Genomic DNA, 20,062 nt, shown 5'->3' with positions numbered 1-20,062 from the left:
AAGGTTTCCGACCTGGCAGAGATGGCGAAGATTTCGGCCTATTTGAAAGATCACTCGCAAGAACGCTATATGATGGAATGGAGAAAATGGATCGAATTTATCCAGAATAAGTATAGGGTTAAAAAGTTTTATGTAGCATTTGAATAAGTCTTCTTTCTTTTTTCTTTTTTTTTCTTTTAGTTTTTTTTTTATATATATATTTAATATTATTAAGGCTTGTTTTATCCTATATAAGTTAGAGAGTGATGGATTTTAGAGTTTATAGTTGTTAGTATATGATTGTTTATGATTGCTTTTTTTATATATACCTTGTATTTAGCTCTGGGAAGTCGGGGGGGGGAGGGGGGAGGGGGGAGAGGTAGGGGGGGAGGGTGAAGGGAGGGGGAGGGGGGGGTTTTTAAAGGAAAATTGTATGTTAAAACTTTTCAATAAAAAAAAAAACAACAAGGGGAGTGAAGCAATGCCAAGAACAAGGTGTCCATTTCATTGCTGTGTGTTCTTGCTTTGAACTTTGGATTGCACAACTGTGGACTTGCCTTTGCCTCGGGTCTTGCCTTTGCTTTGGGGATTGGCCTTTGCCTAATCGACTTGCCAGCACTGTGGGCTGGTGCTGGCATAAGGAATTGCTGGGGAATGCTAATTCAGGCTTGGAAGCCTCAATAAAGACTCCTAACGCCCATGGTGGGTGTTTGGGTGTGTGTGTGAGCGGGACAGCACACAGGAAGATACTCCCTGCTCCTCGGCAAGCCAGGGACCTCATCTGCTTAGAGTAGTGCATAGAAGAAAGTGAGGCATTGACTCTGCTATATGTATGCTGAAGGGCATCACACAGGTTTTGAAGAACCATTTTATTTATTTATTTATTCATTCATTCATTCAATTTTTACACCCACCTATAGATGACCATTGAAACTCAAATCCTTTGGCCACCTAATGAGAAGGAAGGACTCACTGGAGAAGAGCCTAATGCTGGGAAAGGTCGAGGGCAAGAGAAGAAGGGGACGACAGAGAATGAGGCGGCTGGATGGAGTCACTGAAGCAGTAGGCGTGAGCTTAAATGGACTCCAGAAGATGGTGGAGGACAGGAAGGCCTGGAGGAACGTTGTCCATGGGGTCGCAATGGGTCGGACACAACTTCGCAACTAACAACAATAGATGACCAGGCTTAGCCTGAGGAGGGTCAAGCGCCTCATCCCTTCGTGCCCACAACAGATCTAAGTCCAGCCCTCCTTGAATTCCATTGACTCCTATCTACCACCAATTTGTCTCAAGCATTAGTAATTCAGATTCTTGTTTACAGGTAGCGTGGAATAGACTCGCACTTATTTGGGACCTAACCCAGGCTCCCAATTTCTTGCACACACGACACCGCCCTTCTTACCTAATGATTCTGGGAGGTTTACAACTTCATTTTATACTACATGCAGCTGAGACTTTCACCCCTGTTGTTAAGTCCCCCTTGTTTAGTACTGTCATATCTTCGAAACAGATGCTGAATGAGTGGATGTTAAGCGAGGACTACCGCTGCAGGATTATTTTGGTTAAACTCCACAAGGAAAAAGGTACTTACGCTTTATTTTTGCTATATCTTCAATTTCCATGTTTAGCCCTGTTTAAGAAAAAAGAGTTTTCCTTCAGTTTAGACTTACAGATGCCACCTTTTTTCTATCATTCTATATATTCATGTAAAGATAAATGTTTTCATAAGATCCTGTATCTGCCCCTATTATTTAGAGATTTATTTCAGACTTCTGTGGTGGGTGAAAAAAATTAAAGACAAGGTATTTGTTCAAGAATGCTAACAGAAATCTTGCGAGCCGCTTCCGTTTCAAAACAGCCATGCTGCACAATCACATGGAGACAGCTATGCCCACAGCAGAACACTAATAGCTCTCTCTTACATTCATGAAATCATGCAGAGTTTGATTACTCCCCGTGGAAAAAAGATAAAAAGAAACTAGACCTTTTGACAAAAAAAAAAGAAACTCTATAAACCTCTTCAAATACCAATGCCCCAAATTGGCCCAGAATTGCAGAGTTTCATCACCCCTACTGCCAAATTCCCTCCAAAGAACGGCAGTGGTTGTGTATAAACGCAAGAGACAGTGGGAAGATGATTTCTTTCTAAATCCTCTCAGAATCATTTATTTAAAGGTAAAGGTAAATCCGGGATGGAAAAAAAAATAAAACATTGCGTCTTCGCTTTGATGACTGATGAAACTTCAGTTAGCCTAAAATGGAACTGCTTAATTCAGGGGTCTTCAAACGTGGCCCTTTTATGACTGGTGGACTTCAACTCCCAGAATTCCTCAGCCAGACATGCTGGCTGAGGAATTCTGGGAGCTGAAGTCCACAAGTCATGAAGGGGCCATAGTTCCCCCAGGCTGTCTGAGGAATTCTGGGAGCTGAAGTCCACAAGTCGTGAAGGGGCCATAGTTCCCCCATGCTGGCTCAGGAATTCTGGGAGTTGAAGTCCACAAGTCATAAAAGGGTCAAGTTTGAAGACCCCTGACTTAATTGCTAAGTGGGATTGGCTTGTCTTGACTACAAAATGTCACTGCTTCTAGTTATTTTTCTGGCCCACGTCAACATTTTGCAGATTTTTTTAAAGGCTTAAAAGAGTTTGAGATGAATTCAATGTTTTTTCCCCCCTACTATCTGTAGCTGTTTGGATGCTTAGGTTATCCTCATAGTCCCCCTTCCACTCAAGTTGTCCTTTTAACGTGAGGCAAAACCACGTTTATAGGTGTTTCAAAGGTGCTTTTTTGGACTGTTTTTTCCTCCAGGAAGAGGAAAAAGGTTCGCTTCTCATCCAAGAAGTTTCATCAGTTCTGATTGGATGGGGGGTGGGGAGGGGGGAAATGGAAGGGTTTAGTTCTGACTAAATTCCTGCCCCTCCACCATTCAGTCAGAACTGAAGGAAGCTTCTTGGATGAGAAGTTCTTCCTCAAGGGAAAAAAACAACAGTCCAGTTGCCTTTTTGAAAAAGCACCTATGAGACAGCTATTTTGCTTGCAAAGTAGTTCCCAACTGTTTTCGGATGGTTTTGCTGAAAATCAGCACTTTGGGGTTTTGGAGAAACTACTACATCACAGTGAATAATGGGTTCACACTTACAGCCGTGAAGCTTGAACTTATTACTGTGTTTGCTTAAGAGCCTCTGCAAAAAAAAAAATGCCATCAAATCAGGCTGGTCACATAATTTGACCAATTTTATGACCATCATATGACCATAATGGGCAGGTTCCATTACGGTTGTATGTCGAGGATGAACTATAACAGGGGTAGGCAACCTTGGCTCTTTTATGACTTGTGGACTTCAACTCCCAGAATTCCTGAGCCAGCATGGGGGAACTATGGCCTCCTTATGACTCATGGACTTCAATTCCCAGAATTCCTGAGCCAGCATGGGGGAACTATGGCCTCCTTATGACTCATGGACTTCAATTCCCAGAATTCCTGAGCCAGCATGGGAGAACTATGGCCCCCTCATGACTTATGGACTTCAATTCCCAGAAGTCCTGAGCCAGCATGGCTGAGCTTGGAAACCTCTCCCTTTTCCCTCAGCATGGCTGGCTCAGGAATTCTGGGAGTTGAAGTCCATGAGTCATAGAAGAGCCAAGGTTGCCTACCCCTGAACTATACTATCAAATAATACCCTCCACTCTTTTGTGGCCCGGTCAGTTCGTACGTTCTTGTGGACTGAGACAATCTACCTGAATTGACAAATTCCGTATTGAATTCAGCGTTCAATTCATTCCGTTGAATTTTTTTGGCTTGGTCTTCTAAGACATCGTTGATGGCATCAATAGCTAAAGCTAAGTCACAGGGAGTCAAGTCAAACGATGACAATTCTTCACACAGCTGCTCCTAGAAAGGGAGGCGGGGAAAAATCGAAACATTTGCATTTCATCCGCTGCACAGTAATTTCGCATGTTTGTGCAAGGGCAATTCTTGCGCTGCAACGACAGTGGCATCCATAGAGTCAATTAAAAAAAAATCCTTTTCAATACGCTTAATTGGCTACTTCCAGCAGAATCCAAATCTTCCTGACTTCCGTTCTGGTTGCTGTTGTCAATCAATACCAGATGCCTTGGAACATGGCATAAACTGTTGTACAACTTTTTTCCCCAAGGGGAAAATTTTATATTTTTGCTGCATTACTTCAGGAAAGCCCTAAAATAACTTCAGAGAGTCCTTAATATTCCCCATCTGGCTTCAAATTAAAAGACTTAAGGGCGTCTCCTTTGTGGTAAACAGAGGAGGATAGCACATTTTTCTGAAACAAGGTATTAGTATCAAATTCTTCCAACGCTGGAAGTTTTTAAGAGGAGACTGGACAGTCGTTTGCCTGAAATGATGTAGGTTTTCCTGCCTGAGCAGGGGGTGGACTAGATGACCTCCAAGGTCCCTTCCAACATTATTATTATTATTATTATTATTATTATTATTATTATTATTATTATTATTATTATTATTTGCACTGATTCACTTAGCAACTGTGGCAAGAAAGGTTGTAAAATGGGGCGACATTCACTTAACAACTGTCTCACTGAACAACGGGAGTTTTGGGCTCAACTGTGCACAGAGGAGTGCCTGTACTCACAAGGCAGCCTTACCTATTTATGATACTAAGTGTAAAAAGTGGAGAAAAACATGGCATTTAAATACCGTTACGTGCCTCTCAAGCAGGCCACGTGAAATGAAATGAAAGGCGCTCACTACAGGCCAAACCTGGTTTCCCGTTTTTCAACAAGAACACACATCGTGCCAAATCTGGAAGCCAACCTCGGCACATTTAATTCAAAATGTACTCTTAGAATTATCCCTGGATAACAAACTAGGGTGTTTCTCAGCAGGTATTGCCATTAAGATGCGCTCTCCGTTCAAATTAATCATTTACACTTCGTGTTTTTTTCATTTAATGGTGCACAGCCAAGCGAGACTCAGCAGGGGTGTAAAGGGAACCCACTCCTTAGACCAGAATACCCTAGCAGTCGTTATCAACTTGTTTTAAGAATGATTTGGAGGCGGTGCAAAAAAGGGAATATTTCCCAGAGGATGAAACAGGTAGTCCTTGACTTAGCACCTGTCAAAGCCATGACAGAACCCACAAAAGGTTCTTAGGACCTGGTTCCGAACCCCTCATTCTTCTCTTCATTAAACTAGACATCCCCAATTCCAGCAACCGTTCCTTATATGTTTTAGCCTCCAGCCCCCTGATCATCTTTGTTGCTCTTCTCTGTACCCTTTCTGGAGTCTCAACATCTTTTTCACATCGTGGTGACCAAAACTGGATGCCGTATTCCAAGTGTGGCTTTACCAAGGCATTGTAAAGTGGTATTAACACTACACTTGATCTTGATTCTATCCCTCTGTTAATGCAGCCTAGCACTGTGTTGGCTTTTTTGGCAGCTGCAGCACACTGCTGGCTCATATCTAAGGGATTGTCCACTAGGACTCCGAGATCCCTCTCGCACTTTATTTATTTATTTATTTATTTTATTACATTTATATACCGCCCTTTTCCGAAGGACTCAGGGCGGTTTACAGGGTGATTAAAAAACCAAGATACAAAAGTTAAAAACAAATTTTTAAAAAATTATATTTGTCCCTGCATAAATAAAACCCCAGTTAAAATAAGATTAATCCTCAGCCTGGGCCAGAGAGCTCGAAGAGCCAGGTCTTCAGGCCCCGGCGGAATGAACGGAGGTCGGGGGCAGTCCTAAGCTCCACTGGCAGCTGGTTCCAAAGGGAAGGCGCCCCCACTGAGAAGGCCCTATCCCTGGGTGTTACCCGCCGGCAATCTCTTACCGGTGGCACCCTGAGAAGACCCTCCCTGTGGGAGCGCACTGGACGAAGGGAGCTTGATGCCGGCAGCAGGTGTTCCCTCAGATATCCCGGACCTAAGCCATTTAGGGCTTTATAGGTCATCACCAGCACCTTGAATCTCACCCGGAGGGCAACCGGAAGCCAATGCAGCTCGCGGAGTAGAGGTGTTACATGGGAGTATCGGGAAACCCCCATTACAACTCGCGCGGCCGCATTCTGCACCAGCTGAAGCCTCCGAGTGGTCCTCAAGGGCAGCCCCATGTAGAGAGCGTTGCAGTAGTCTAAACGGGAGGTCACGAGCGCATGAGTGACTGTGCGTAGGGCATCTCGGTCCAAATAGGGTCGCAACTGGCGCACCAGGCGAACCTGGGCAAAAGCCCCCCTGGTCACGGCTCCTATATGGTCTTCAAAATTGAGTCGTGAATCCAGGAGGACGCCCAAGTTGCGAGCCCTATCAACGGGGGGTAACACCTCACCCCCCATCGTTAGAGATGGAATAGTCTGGTTGACCCGAGATGCCAATATGCACAGCCACTCAGTCTTGGCAGGATTGAGATGAAGCCTGTTTCTCCCCATCCAGACCTGGACATCACGGCGAGGGCATCGCTGGGTTGGTTCGGGGTGGAAAGTTGGGTATCATCAGTGTACTGATGATACCCCACCCCGAAACCACGAATGATCTCACCCAGCGGCTTCATATAGATGTTGAACAGGAGGGGCGAGAGAACCGACCCCTGAGGAACTCCACAAATGAGAGGCCTCGGGGCGGATCTCTGCCCTCCCGTCAACACCGACTGCGAACGGCCCAGGAGATAGGAGGAGAACCACCGTAAAACGGTGCCTCCCACTCCCAACCCCCTGAGACGCCGCAGTAGGATACCATGGTCGATGGTATCAAAAGCCGCTGAGAGATCTAATAGGACCAGGACAGAGGAGCAACCCCTGTCCCGAGCCCTCCAGAGATCATTCACCAGCGCGACCAATGCCGTCTCCGTGCTGTATCCGGGCCTGAAACCCAATTGGTACGGGTCCAGATAATCAGTTTCCTCCAGGAACAGAGGAAGCTGATGCGCCACCACACTCTCAACAACCTTCGCCAAAAAGCGAAGGTTGGAGACTGGACAATAGTTATTACTATTGAGCAAGGTACCCCCTATACCAGAGGTAGGCAACCTCGGCTCTTTTATGACTCATGGACTTCAACTTCCAGTATTCCTGAGTCAGCATAGCTGACTCAGGAACTCTGGGAGTTGAAGTCCATGAGTCATAAAAGAGCCGAGGTTGCCTACTCCTGCCCTATACTATACCTGTACATTTGTTTTTTCTTGCCTAAATATAGAACCTTACTTTATTTCAAATTTGTGGATCTCTTTTCTGCTGCTGTCTGTAACGGGTATCATGCTGTTGATGATAATTTAACCATGTTTTGATCCCATTTAGTTTGGCCTTTGCTTGTTCTTACCATAGATGCTTCAATTTTATGGTGCCAAGAGTGTTCCAGACCTAATGTGCCTATTGCTTTATTTATATATTTCTGCTACACCAGGGAAGTTTTAATTTTGTGGTAAACTGCCATGAATCTGCATGCAGTTGGCAGCCAGGAAACCCAATAAATAAAGAGGCCACTGTAAGCCTTGTAATAGAACAAAAAACAGTTCTGTAAAGGTCTGCATTCTGTAAAGTCTTTTACGCAGAAACAACTTAAATCCGACTGTGCTTGCTCATTTAGTATTAAATAACATTTTAACAACTGGTCACCTGAGGAAATGAGATAAAAATATAATAATATCCTCCATTCCACCCCTAAGATCTAGTAATAAAGGAAATAACTTCCAATATAAGAATTCTAAGGGAGCAAGTGGCCAGACTGTAAAATATGTCCAAATTAAACTTAGAAATATATATATATATGCTCCTTCTGCCAAGGAGGTGGTTTTACAGTTTATCATTATTACACAAATTCTCTACTGCATGTTTTTGGTGATTCAGCCTTTCCATCATTTTATTGCTGAAGGATCTGTCTAATGACTGTCTCTTGCCTGCTTAAAGTCTCTTGAAATATTATTATTACTATTATTAATAAGAAGAAGAAGAAGGTCGGAAGGGACCTTGGAGGTCATCTAGTCCAACCCCCTGCTCAGGCAGGAAACCCTATACCAGACATGTCAAACACAAGGCCCGGGGCCCAGATCCAGCCCGCAAAGTGGTTTCATGTGGCCCGCAAAGCCATCCTGGAAACAATGAGGGAATGGCCCCCACTGCCTTGGCCCTGGCCCAGAGACCCTCCCCCTCAGATCTCTCCCACTCCTGCCCAGGCCCCCATAGACACCCTCGATGCCAATGATGTACTGTAGAGCTGGCCATGCCCACCCAGTAAGCCATATGCACTCTAGCCACGCCCACCCAGTAGGCCACGCCCACCCTGGCCATACCCACCTGGCCCCCTGAGGGCAACCACAATGCTGATGCGACCCTCAATGAAATTGAGTTTGACACCCCTGCCCTACACCATTTCAGGCAAATGGCTGTCCAGTCTCCTCTTAAAAACTTCCAGGGTTGGAGCATTCACAGCTTCTGGAGGCAGGTTGTTCCACTGGTTAATTGTTCTGTCAGGCAGTTTCTCCTTAATTCCAGGTTGCTTCTCTCCTTGATTAGTTTCCATCCGTTGCTTCTTGTCCTGCCTTCAGGGGCTTTGGAGAATAGCTTGACTCCCTCTTCTTTGGGGCAGCTCCTGAGATACTGGAACACTGCTATCATGTCACCCCTCACCCTTCTCTTCATTAAACTACACATACCCAATTCCAGCAACCGTTCCTTATATGTTTTAGCCTCCAGTCCCCCAATCATCTTTGTTGCCCTTCTCTGTACCCTTTCTAGAGTCTCAACATCTTTTTTACATATATGTATGTATGTATGTATGTGTATGTATGTATGTTGATTAATAAGACTTGTCTGCAAAAAGGGGAACCTAAATATTTTCCAAAGAGCACAAAGTAGGAACAAGCCAACTGTATCTTTACTTACCACATTGTGAGCTTCATCAAGTATTACTACGGCCCCCTTCAAGTCGAGGTTGTGAGCTCTTCGACTCTATGAAAGAGCAAAACACAACACTTGGTCTCACTTAGTTACGATACAAGTAGTCTTCAACTTGTGACCACAATGGAGCCCAAAATTTCTGCTGTGTTGCTAAGTGAATTTTGTTCCATTTTGCGCCCTTTCTTGCAACGACTGCTAAGTGGATCACTGAAATGGTTAAGTTAGTAAAGTGACTGTTATGTGAATCTGGCTTCCTCATTGACTTTGCTTGTCAGAAGGTTGCAAAAGGGGATCCCCCCAGGGGATGCTGCAACCGTCGCAAGTATGAGTCAGTTGCCAAGCGTCTGAATTTTGATCACATGACCAAGAGGATGCTGCAACGGTTGTTAAGCATGAAAAACGGTCATAAGTCAATTTTTTTCAGTGCCGCTGTCCCTTCAAGCAGTCACTAAATAAATGGTTGTATGTCAAGGACTACCTATACTCCAACAAGCAAAGGCAATGGGAGAAGCCGGATTCACTTAACAACTGCATGATTCACTTAACAACCAAGGGACAAAGGTCATAAAATTGGGCACAACTCACTTAACAACTGCCTTGTTTAGCAATAGAAATTCTGGTTGCCATTGTGGTAGTAAGTCAGGGGTCTTCAAACTTGGCCCTTTTACGTCTTATGGACTTCAACTCCCAGAATTCCCCAGCCAGGCACACTGGCTGAGGAATTCTGGGAGTTGAGGTCCACAAATCCTAAAAGGGCCAAATCTGAAGACCCCTGTAGTAAGTCAAGGACTACTACAGAGATAGATAGATAGATAGATAGATAGATAGATAGATAGATAGATAGATAGATAGATAGATAGATAGATAGATAGATAGATAGATAGGCAGGCAGGCAGGCAGGCAGGCAGACAGACAGACAGACAGAACGAACATATACCTTTGAGTCCAGCAGATAGTTATAAGGCATAAAAATGATATCGGCTTGCTGTTTCAAACTCCGAGAAAGATAATAAGGGCAAACTCTGTTTAAAGAGAAATGGGGGGAAAAAATTACACAAAGCCATCTAAATTAAATTGTTTTCAATATTGTGTTTTAACAAGAACTGCCTGCCATCTTTTTAATGGATGACCAGAATGCTACATGCCAAGACATCTAAGTTGTGATTTGGCCCTAAATGCATTAGGCGCTATTAAGTCAAAACAGCCGCCACAGGGCTATTCCGGCATTTTCGGTCATCCAATTGTTTTAATACTGACATAATGCTGCTCCTTGTAATTTGTTAAGTTCCATTTTAGCCTACAACCAAGGATAACAAAAGTATGGATAATGAGGCCGTGAGTCTGTAGAAAGATGCTGAAACTCAAAAACCTGGGGGAAAGCCCTGGGGGAAATAAGAAGGAACGCAAAGACTGAGGAGATTGGTGAGTATACAAGAGTCAGTGTTTCTCAACCTTATCAACTGGAAAATGCGTGGACTTCGACTGGCTGAGGAGTTTTAGGAGCTGAAGCCCTCATGTCTTAAAAGATGCCAAGGTTGAAAAATATTGCAATAGGAAAGTTGGCAGCAGACCGCAGGAAACGTGGAGCTCAATAAATACTTTTACGTACATGTACAATATATTGGAATCTCCCACCATGAACATGGTTCATGACATTCTTTACTGTAGATCGGGGGTCTTCAAACTTGGCCCTTTTATGGCTTCTGGACTTCAACTCCCAGAATTCCTCAGCCAGGCACGTGTGCCTGGCTGAGGAATTCTGGGAGTTGAAGTCCACAAGTCAAAAAAGGGCCAAGTTTGAAGACTCTGCTGTAGATAATAGGTTCTATATTCATCAGTCCCAATGGCAAAAGTCACATTATTTATCAGTCCAACCTATAAACTTCTAAAATGCTCGCATCTGTAATTTTTAACCCAATGAAACGGTGTATTATAAAGCAAAACATTTCCAACCAAGGTACCACAAATAGATTTACAGAATTGCATCCAAAAATTGCCACCCGTGGCTCCCATGAAATTGACATTTGGCAAATTTGTAAAACATTCTACATCAAAACGATCATAAAACAGTTTGTGACCTAATACAAAATGTCGTAGAACAACTTGCCCGGTCAGCTCCTGATGTTTGACGGTGCTACACGCAGTTCAATGTGGGCTACTTCCAAGGCATCTCTGAAAAGGTCTCTGAATTTTTAAGAACTTTCCCAGTACATGGGAAGTTCAGCCCTAGTTGAAGGCATTTGAGGAATCTGGTCAGGAAATATCTCTGAAGTGAGGACCCAGGGGTCATGGGTTATCTTTGTTGTTGTTAGTTGCAAAGTTGTGTCCGACCATTGCGACCCCATGGACGATGTTCCTCCAGGCCTTCCTGTCCTCTAGCATCTTCTGGAGTCCATTTAGGCTCACGCCTACTGCTTCAGTGACTCCATCCAGCCACCTCATTCTCTGTCGTCCCCTTCTTCTCTTGCCCTCCACCTTTCACAGCATTAGGCTCTTCTCCAGTGAGTCCTTCCTTCTCATTAGGTGGCCAAAGTATTTGAGTTTTAGCTTCAGGATCTGGCCTTCTAAAGAGCAGTCAGGGTTGATCTCCTCTAGGACTGACCGGTTTGATCGCCTCGTAGTCCAAGGGACTCGCAAGAGTCTCCTCCAGCACCGTAGTTCAAAGGCTTCAATTCTTTGGCGCTCAGCCTTTCTTATGGTCCAACTTTCACTGCCATACATTGCAACACAGGTTATCTAATATGGTACTAAAACTCTCGTAACCTTTAACTGGGTGAGACTGTGCACCATAAGACAGCCATTTTTGAACCAAGCTAGCTGAAATAAGCTAATTTACAGAATGTGTCCAAAATCTGGCGACTGTGGGATTGAAATTTGGCAAATCTGTGGTCGTTCAAAGTGGTTGCGCCACTGCGTTACTGTCCAGACGTTCAAGAGACAAATCCTTCCACAGGCCAGGTAAACCAATCCCTCCTTCAGCCCTTGGAGTTCGGTCCTGCCCTAGCCTTCCAGAGGCCAGGTAGACCAATCCCACCACTGACTGCTGGAGGATGGTCAGAATGCAGTCAAGCCAGCTGGAAGTCGGAAGTCACTGCCGTTCCTATTGCTATTTTGCCCTTGATCATTCCGTTCCTTTAGATAAAAAGGTTTCCCTGGAAGGGTGAACCAATGGGTCACAGATGGTTTGGTTTAATTTATAAAATCTTCTATGGCCCCAAAGCGATTCTGGGCAGCTTACAAGAAATAAAAATAACGGAGAATATTTGTAGCTCAGGGTTGAAATGAGGGGGCCTCTTTGGTGCTCTCGGAGCTTGGTGGTTTTCCTGCAGACGTTTCATTACCCAAATTAGGTGATGTCCCATCAGTGCATTCCCCCTTCTAGCACTGAGGATTGTAGTTTGGGTAATGAAACACCTGCAAGAAAACAACTCAGCTCAGACAGCACCAAAGACCGCTCAAATAGAAAGCAGGCTAACAACAACAACAACAAAAAACATAGTATCCAAGGTCAGAAACAAATCGAGTTCCTAAGGAACATTAACCAAGATTGAACTAGCAAAGCTTGCTCAATCACATGGTCGGTGAGAATAGCCAGGTCTTTAATGCCTTACAAGAGATCCACAAGGTCAGGACCACCAACAACATCATGGCTGTAGCCAGTGGCGGGATTCAGCCGGTTCGCACCAGTTCGGCAGAACCGGTAGCTAATTTTTCGTTGCCCGGGCCCAGAACGGACTTCCGGAAGCGGCATCCGTGCAGAGAACTGGTTGTTCCCATATTTGAATCCCACTGGTTGTAGCCTGGGGACGCCACAGGGAAAGCACAACTCCTGGGCCTAACGAGGTGGCGTTGTTTAATGGACTCAGAGGAACGTCTTTCCTGCTACATTTGGTGAGGCGAGCAAAGAAAAAGGAAGACACGACGGTCCCACAAATAAACCAGAGATTACGCTGTGGATGGTTTTTATAGGTAGCAACCAGCATCTTCAATTGCATCCAGAATCCCATTGGGAGCACTGTGGTTATATAGAAGTAATGAGAAATGACCCAAAGTGCCCACGCCGCTTATTCTGCATCAGCTGCAGCTTCTCAAGGGAACTCGACGTAGAGTCCATTACAGTAAAACAAATGAGATGACTAAGGCATGAATCACTGGGATGTGAACGAGGCCTCCTGGTCCAGGAATGGGCGCAGCCGGTGCCCGAGATGAACTCTTGCAAAGGTTCTCCTCTCTGCTGTTACCATCTGCTCTTTGATCAGAATTTGTGAGGCCAGGAGGACACAGACACACACACACGTTGCACCTCAAGTCTGACTGGGGAAAAAGACCCTTCGTGCAAGGCTGAAGATCGAAAAATCTCCCAGTCCTGAGGGCCTTAAAACCCACAGCCATTCAGCCTTGCTGTGGTGGAGCCCAAGTCATATATTCCGTACTTAATTACAAAATATAAATAGATATTATCTTTATATTTTAAGACTTTTAAATGTAAGGTGCCGGGGTTGTCACCTTGAAAGCCCTTTGTGGCTTGGAAACAGGTTATCTGAGGAATCGTCTCTTGCCGATTACATCCACCTGGCCTACTAACTACAGCCGTGGTCGCGGACCTATGGCACGCGTGCCACGGGTGGCACGCAGAGCCCTCTCTGTGGGCACGCGCGCCATCCCACCAGTCCCAGGCCTTCAGGTGGGTATTGTAAAACCTTTTCGCTTCAGGCCTCCGCTGCCGTGTTCAAAAAAAAAAAAGGTTCAATCAATCAATTTCAACTTCTCACGGGAAAAAAAGATCTCGCAAAGTTGGAATTGATTGAACTTTTTAGTCCCACCCAGTCTGCCGTTACCACTACAGCCACGGCCACCCAATAGGCCATGCCCACTCGACACCTAATGATACATAAGTGGGGTTTGGGTTGCAGCTCGGGCACTCGGTCTCTAAAAGGTTCGCCATCACTGTACTAGAGCAAGGAGCTAAGGAAGTGCCGCGGGTCCCATCCCCTTAGGACAGACATGTCAAACACAAGGCCCGGGGGCCGGATTCGGCCCACGAAGTGGTTTCATGTGGCCCACGAAGCCATCCTGGAAACAGTGAGGGAAGGGCCCCCACTGTCTTGGCCCTGGCCCAGAGACCCTCCTCGTGCCAGAGACCCTCAGATCTGTCCCACTCCTGCCCAGGCCCCCATAGGCACCCTTGATGCCAATGATGTAGAGTTGGCCACGCCCACCCAGTAGGCCATACGCACTCTAGCCACGCCCACCCAATAGGCCACGCCCACCCTGGCCATACCCACCCGGCCCCCTGAGGGCAACCGCAATGCTGATGCGGCCCTCAATGAAATTGAGTTTGACACCCCTGCCTTAGGAGGTACATCTAGCGCACGGGTGTCAAACTGCTGGCCGGCGGGCTGGATGCGTCAGGCTGAAACCGCGCCCGCCCCAGCTCTGGCAATGGGGAAAAAGTCGCGATATGTCACGACACGTCACGTGACGTGGCAAGTTTGACACCCCTGATCTAGCGGGACCCAGAAGGGCCTTCTCCGTGCTGGCTCCCTCTCTTTGGAACATTATCCCTGCAGAAATTAGATTGGCAATCTTTCGGAAGGCCCTGAAGACGTGGTTTTGCAACTGGGCCCAGGAAACCCAGAGGGCGATGGAGCCCATGAAACGGTTTATTTAATTGTGTGCTGTCGCCCGGGAGGGGAGTGGTGTGTGTGGTGGCATTGTTTTATATCTTATTTTTATGTTTATTTATGTACTTATTTTCTATTTTGTTTTTTACTCTTGCAAGCTGCCTAGAGTCGCTGTGAGCGAGCAGGCGGCCCTGTTAAATATTCCAAATAAAATAAATAAATCTTAAATGAATTCTCGGCTTAGTGTTAAATTTCACTGATTATACTGTACGCCACCCACAACTCCTCTCTGAAAGGGATGGATGGCTAAGAAATATGAAATGTAAATAAAAAAATAAATTTTGTTCTCCCCCATTGACATTCCCACAGCCTTCATGACACTCGAGAAAGAATCTGGACAGCATCATTTAGTTGGCCTGGGGTAGAGTTGTATTACTAGGAGCCCTGGTAAGTACAATGGTTAAACGAAGTACTGCAGGCTAACTCTGCCCGCCGCCTGGAGTTCGAGCCTGACCAGTTCAAGAGGGCTCAGACTTCCATCCTTCCGAGGTCGGTAAAAGGAGGACCCAGAATGTTGAGGGCAAGAAGCTTGACACCGTAAACCGCTTAGAGGGTTGTAAAGCACTATGGAATGCTACATAAGCCTAAGTGCTATTGTTAGGTGTCCTCAGCATTGTGATGAAACGTAACTTGTACCAAGAGATGGTGACCTTGCCCAGCTTCACACAGGTGTTAAATAAGCTTAAGGAAACAATAGTTGGGAATCTCACAAGGCCACCTGTAACGAGCAATATAAAGTTTGCTTTATGGACAATCACGATAAGGCACGTAAAATAACCTGGTGTACTCGTGAACCCGGTCGGACCAATGGATGACTTGAGCGTGCTTTCAGCACAATCTCAGCAAAAAAAGCATCAAACTGGCCTTCGGTTCTGTAAACTATGCGGATAAATCTGGTTTCCCTTTTGCCATTTCGGCTCAATGCTTAAGCCACGCAGTTATTGAGCTATGTCCTCCCAGAAAGCAAGACAAGAGTTTAAAGAAGAAGAGACCTGTGTTTGTTTCCATTTTTGACCAGGTCTTCAATGTCCAAGATGTGATTGATCAGGTCTTTCTCGGTGCTTTTTTCTACATGAAAAAAGGGAAAAAAATATAATGAGGTTGTATATTGGAAGTTAATACAATTGCAAGCGTCGCTGTCCTGGTCTCTCGTCAATCAGCATCAAGTCTGTGGCGCACCCGAGGCCTGATAAAACACTGGTACTCTTATGTGAGAGCAGATAAATAGAAAAATCCTGGTTTAGTCTTCAGGCTAAAAGAACCTGGGTAGTCAAAATCTAATTTATCTTTCCTATTTCTCCCACTTTCCTCAGGGAAGGGCTAATGCTAACAGTGGATCAACTGTGTGCTTATCTTGTACTCAAAATACAAATTGGGTATAAATTCATAGAAGGCCTTTTTAAGCAAAACATCATCTGGCATGATTTGTAACGTTAAAACATTAGCACAAGGTTTTTGCAGAAGGAACGGCCTTCAAGTCAGGAGGAAAAACCAAGGATGGATAGAGGTGCTTGAACTGAGGTCAAGAAAATAATTTGAGCCCTCTACCTAGTTCACATCCATGAAGGGAGATTTGGGGGAGGGGGGGAGAGGAAGAAGCACAGTCAGACTTGCAAGATTCTGTTATGGATAATCCTTGACTTACGACCAATCGCTTAGCAACTGTCCAAAGTTAGCAGACTTGTGACCTGATTCCAAAGTTCCAACGGTTGGCAGGCCCCGAGTCAGGTATTTTGGGAGCTCAGCAACTGGCCTGGAGGTATGTGTCAGAATCCATTTATATCACATTTCATAAATGTATAGGTAGAACAATGTGCTTATTCTGGGGATTCTGCCATCTCTCCGAAGGGGGGGGGGGGAGAGGATAGACTTTAGGCATCTTCAAACAACAGGGAACATTTGAACAAAAAAGGAAGCAATAACCATAAAACCAAGGAGAGTTCCCTTTCCCATGGAAGGGCCTGACATCTGACCAAATGGATGAGGGGAGGGGCTGAAATGGGAATGCTTTATATAGGATTGAAATGTAACTTTGTTAGATTCCGTCTTGTATTGCCACAATCGATTCCATCCTAGTAAACATTTTCCTTTTGGACTAAACTTGCATCCAAGAGTTCTTATTTCCTAAGATGCGGATTGAGGTGGGTCCTGACAGTATGGCTGTTTGCAGTGGTCTGTGGTCACGTGACCACAATTTCCTTTCCCCCCCCCACAAAAGCATGAAGTAGTAAAACAATGGGTTTGCTTAATGACCATGTAATTGCTTAATGACTGCAGGTTCACTGAACAACCCATGGGGATTCACTAAACAACTGCCGCAAACAAAGGCCATAAAATCAGGCTGCTCACGTGATGGCCTCCTTTACAATTGTCATGACTTATAACCATAATGGGCAAGGTTGTAAGTCAAGGACCATCTGTAGTATACCGGTAGCTAATACGATAAAAATAACACTGAGCAAAGTGGCGTTGGTTTCGTAAGACTGGTCTACCTTGTAGGGCTCCTGTTATTTTCCTCAAAAGCAAGGAGGGACAGCAAGGAACAAAATGGAGTGTCTTGAGTTTGTTAGCTATGTGGGGGCTTGATAATACCTCTTGCTAGAAGCATATTCTTGACTTGGGGCTCCGGAAAGGCTGGATGGGGGACATGGTGTAATTTTGATACCATGGTAGCTGTGGCTAAGGCACCAGGCTAGAAAGGGGGAGGCTGAGTTCTAGTCCCGCCTCAGGCATGAAACCTAGCTGGGTGACTCTGGGCCAATCACCAGGAGACGGAGAGTTCTAGTCCTGCCTTAAGCATGAAAGCTAGCTGGGTGACTTTGGGCCAATCACCAGGAGATGGAGAGTTCTAGTTCCTCCTTAGGCATGAAAGCTAGCTGGGTAACTTTGGGCCAATCACCAGGAGACAGTGAGTTCTAGTCCTGCCTTAGGCATGAAAGCTAGCTGGGTGACTTTGGGCCAATCACCGGGAGACTGAGAGTTCTAGTTCAGCCTTAGGCATGAAAGCCGGCTGGGTGACTTTGGACCAATCACTGGGAGACAATGAGTTCTAGTCCTGCCTTAGGCATGAAAGCTAGCTGGGTGACTTTGGGCCAATCACCAGGAGACAGTGAGTTCAAATCCCACCTTAGGCATGAAAGCTAGCTGGGTGACTGGGCCAATCACCAAGGTACGGTGAGTTCTAGTTCCATCGTAGGCATGAAAGCCATATGGGAGACTTTGGGCCAATCAGCAGGAGACAGTGAGCTCTAGTCCAGCCTTAGCTGGGTGACTTTGGGCCAATCACTCTCTCTCAACCCAACCCACCACGTAGGGTTGTTGTTTTGGGGAAAATAGGAGGAGTGTTGGGATATGTTTGCTACCCTGAGTTATTTGTAAAAATAGTAAAGGTGGGATACAAACAAACAGACAAACATAGTAGCCTTCTATACACAACCAGCACCATTTTTAAATGGAACCTATTTACTGGAATTGTGCCGATGCTACTTCCTTGCTACGCCTTTCCCCTTGTAAGTTTACTTTAAAATAAATGCGTCTTCGAGATATCGGTGAACGAAACGATTAGCGATAAGGATGCACATCCACTCAGCGAACCCTGAAGGAAACCGGCTATGTTTAATAGGACTGGAGATTCTACCTACCGTGCTGAGTCCACTTTAATCAAGTCCTGCTGCTTTTATTTGATTCATGCATTAACACCACAACATTAATTCGTCACCCGTCCACAGGGTTTTGGTGTTTTTTTTAAAAAAAAACGCCTGTTCCAAGATGAAAGGGACTCAACACGTTACAAGCATGTTACAAGCTCAGCTGGCAAGCCAGGAGAAGAGATCCCTGACCTTTTTCTAAACTTGACTGCAGCTTCCAACAGAGTTCCTCCTCTTAGTAGTCCTCAGCTTACAAGAATTTGGTCAGTGACCATTGCATGTTGCACATAGTATCTTTTAAATGTGTGTTAGGTGTGTGTACCCTCTGAGAGCAAGCAGCTAAATTTCATCTTTTTAAAAAAAACCACAAGTTTTATTGGTTTTTCAGTTAAACTCTACATATTTAGAAAGCATCGTGATGACTGGGTAATCAGCGATTCAGTAACAGAGTTTTCAGTACATAATTCAGGTTCCATTATCAAAACATCCTTCTCAATTTCCCTTAACATTTCATACAACCAATTTAAACTAATACATTTCTAGAAAGAGCATGGTCAGTTGGAAAATTTGTCAATTCAATTTCACTGAGATATATCCATCTACTGTTATTAAAGTTTACCTAATTTTAATTTTAATTATATTATTCAAATTTAGCCTTTAACATCCCAAATAATGTTCACAACCCAAATTTCCCTTATTTCATTACAGCAAAAACTATAGCATCTAACATGTACGCGGTGGCTGAGTAGCTATGTTCTACCTAATAAACATCATCTTTAATGCACGCTGTTGTGCCCACAGGGGGAAAAAAATGACAATAAAGGTTATCCGTCCGAAGTTACAACGGCACTGAAAAAAAAGAGATTTATGACCCTTTTTCACACTTAGGACCGTTGCAGCATCCCCACGGTCACATACTCAAAATTCAGAGGCTTAGCAACTGACTCATGCTTATGACGGTCGCAGTGATCGCGGTGAGCTTTTGCGACCTTGCGACAAGCAAAGTCGATGGGGAAGCCGGATTCACTTAACTGTGTTACTCACTTAACAACTGACAAGAAACGTGGTGTAAAAAGGAGCAAAACTCACTTAACAAACGGCTCAGCAACAGAAATTTGGAGCTCAACTGTGGTAAGTCGAGGACTAGCTGCAATTCTGTGACAATAGGATAATGTGGAAGAGCGAAACTGAGGTTTATTGCTTCAAAACCTCATGATACAACCCATATAGGAACCCTTGAATTTATTAATTAAATTTATATGCCATTTTGTCTGAGATGATGTGTAGGGCTTCCTGTCTGAGCAGGGGGTTGGACTAGAAGACCTCCAAAGTCCCTTCCAACTCTGTTATTCTGTTACGTTCCCATCAACAACCAGCTTATTCAACATCAGTCAATATCCACCCCACTCACCTTCCACGTTGTTGTAGAAGTGACAGGAGCGACTTGACACTTTCATATGACACAAGTGGATCTGCGAAATCAATTAAAATCCAGTTCAGCGCATCACAGCGTGGAGCTAAAATAGGTTCGTTAAGGGCTTGTGTTTAAATTCACCCCAGCAATATGGTTTGCAACTCCTTGCAGAGGAGACTGGTCTGCTTAAGCTGTGGCATAGTGGACGTGTTACCCTTCACGGGGTTGATTGGGGAATGCTGGGAGTTCACAGTTCTTAAAAGTAGCCAAGGTTGGACACACCTGCTTTCATAGGAAGCCCTCTACTCTCTTTTTATGACCCTGTAATCCCTTAATTTGGGGTAGAGTCAGGGCGACTAAATGGAGCTGGGCATTTATTGACCGGATGCCCTTCCTGACACCATGCACAGAGTTGGCAGTAGATATTTTTCCTTTGCACCCTAGGA

The 20,062-nt window shown here is 45.0% G+C and overlaps 1 protein-coding gene across 1 annotated transcript in view; it reads right to left on the bottom strand.

Moving 5' to 3' along the window:
- Positions 1 to 20,062, bottom strand: part of RTEL1 (regulator of telomere elongation helicase 1) — a 177,222-nt gene that overhangs the window by 139,631 nt on the left and 17,529 nt on the right. Inside the window, exons 6-11 of the mRNA XM_081323881.1 lie at positions 19,614 to 19,674; positions 15,548 to 15,623; positions 9,809 to 9,893; positions 8,857 to 8,922; positions 3,717 to 3,870; positions 1,571 to 1,609 (exon numbers count right to left, since the gene is read on the bottom strand). Coding sequence (XP_081180007.1) covers positions 1,571 to 1,609; positions 3,717 to 3,870; positions 8,857 to 8,922; positions 9,809 to 9,893; positions 15,548 to 15,623; positions 19,614 to 19,674 — 481 coding nt within the window. The remainder of the gene's footprint in view (positions 1 to 1,570; positions 1,610 to 3,716; positions 3,871 to 8,856; positions 8,923 to 9,808; positions 9,894 to 15,547; positions 15,624 to 19,613; positions 19,675 to 20,062) is intronic.

The sequence above is a fragment of the Vipera berus genome, assembly GCF_964194415.1.
Source record: "Vipera berus genome assembly, chromosome: 3".
In the NCBI taxonomy this organism is placed as follows: Eukaryota; Metazoa; Chordata; class Lepidosauria; order Squamata; family Viperidae; genus Vipera; species Vipera berus.
The sequence above is the reverse complement of the archived record's forward strand: the minus strand, read 5'-3'. Positions and strand labels throughout refer to the sequence as shown.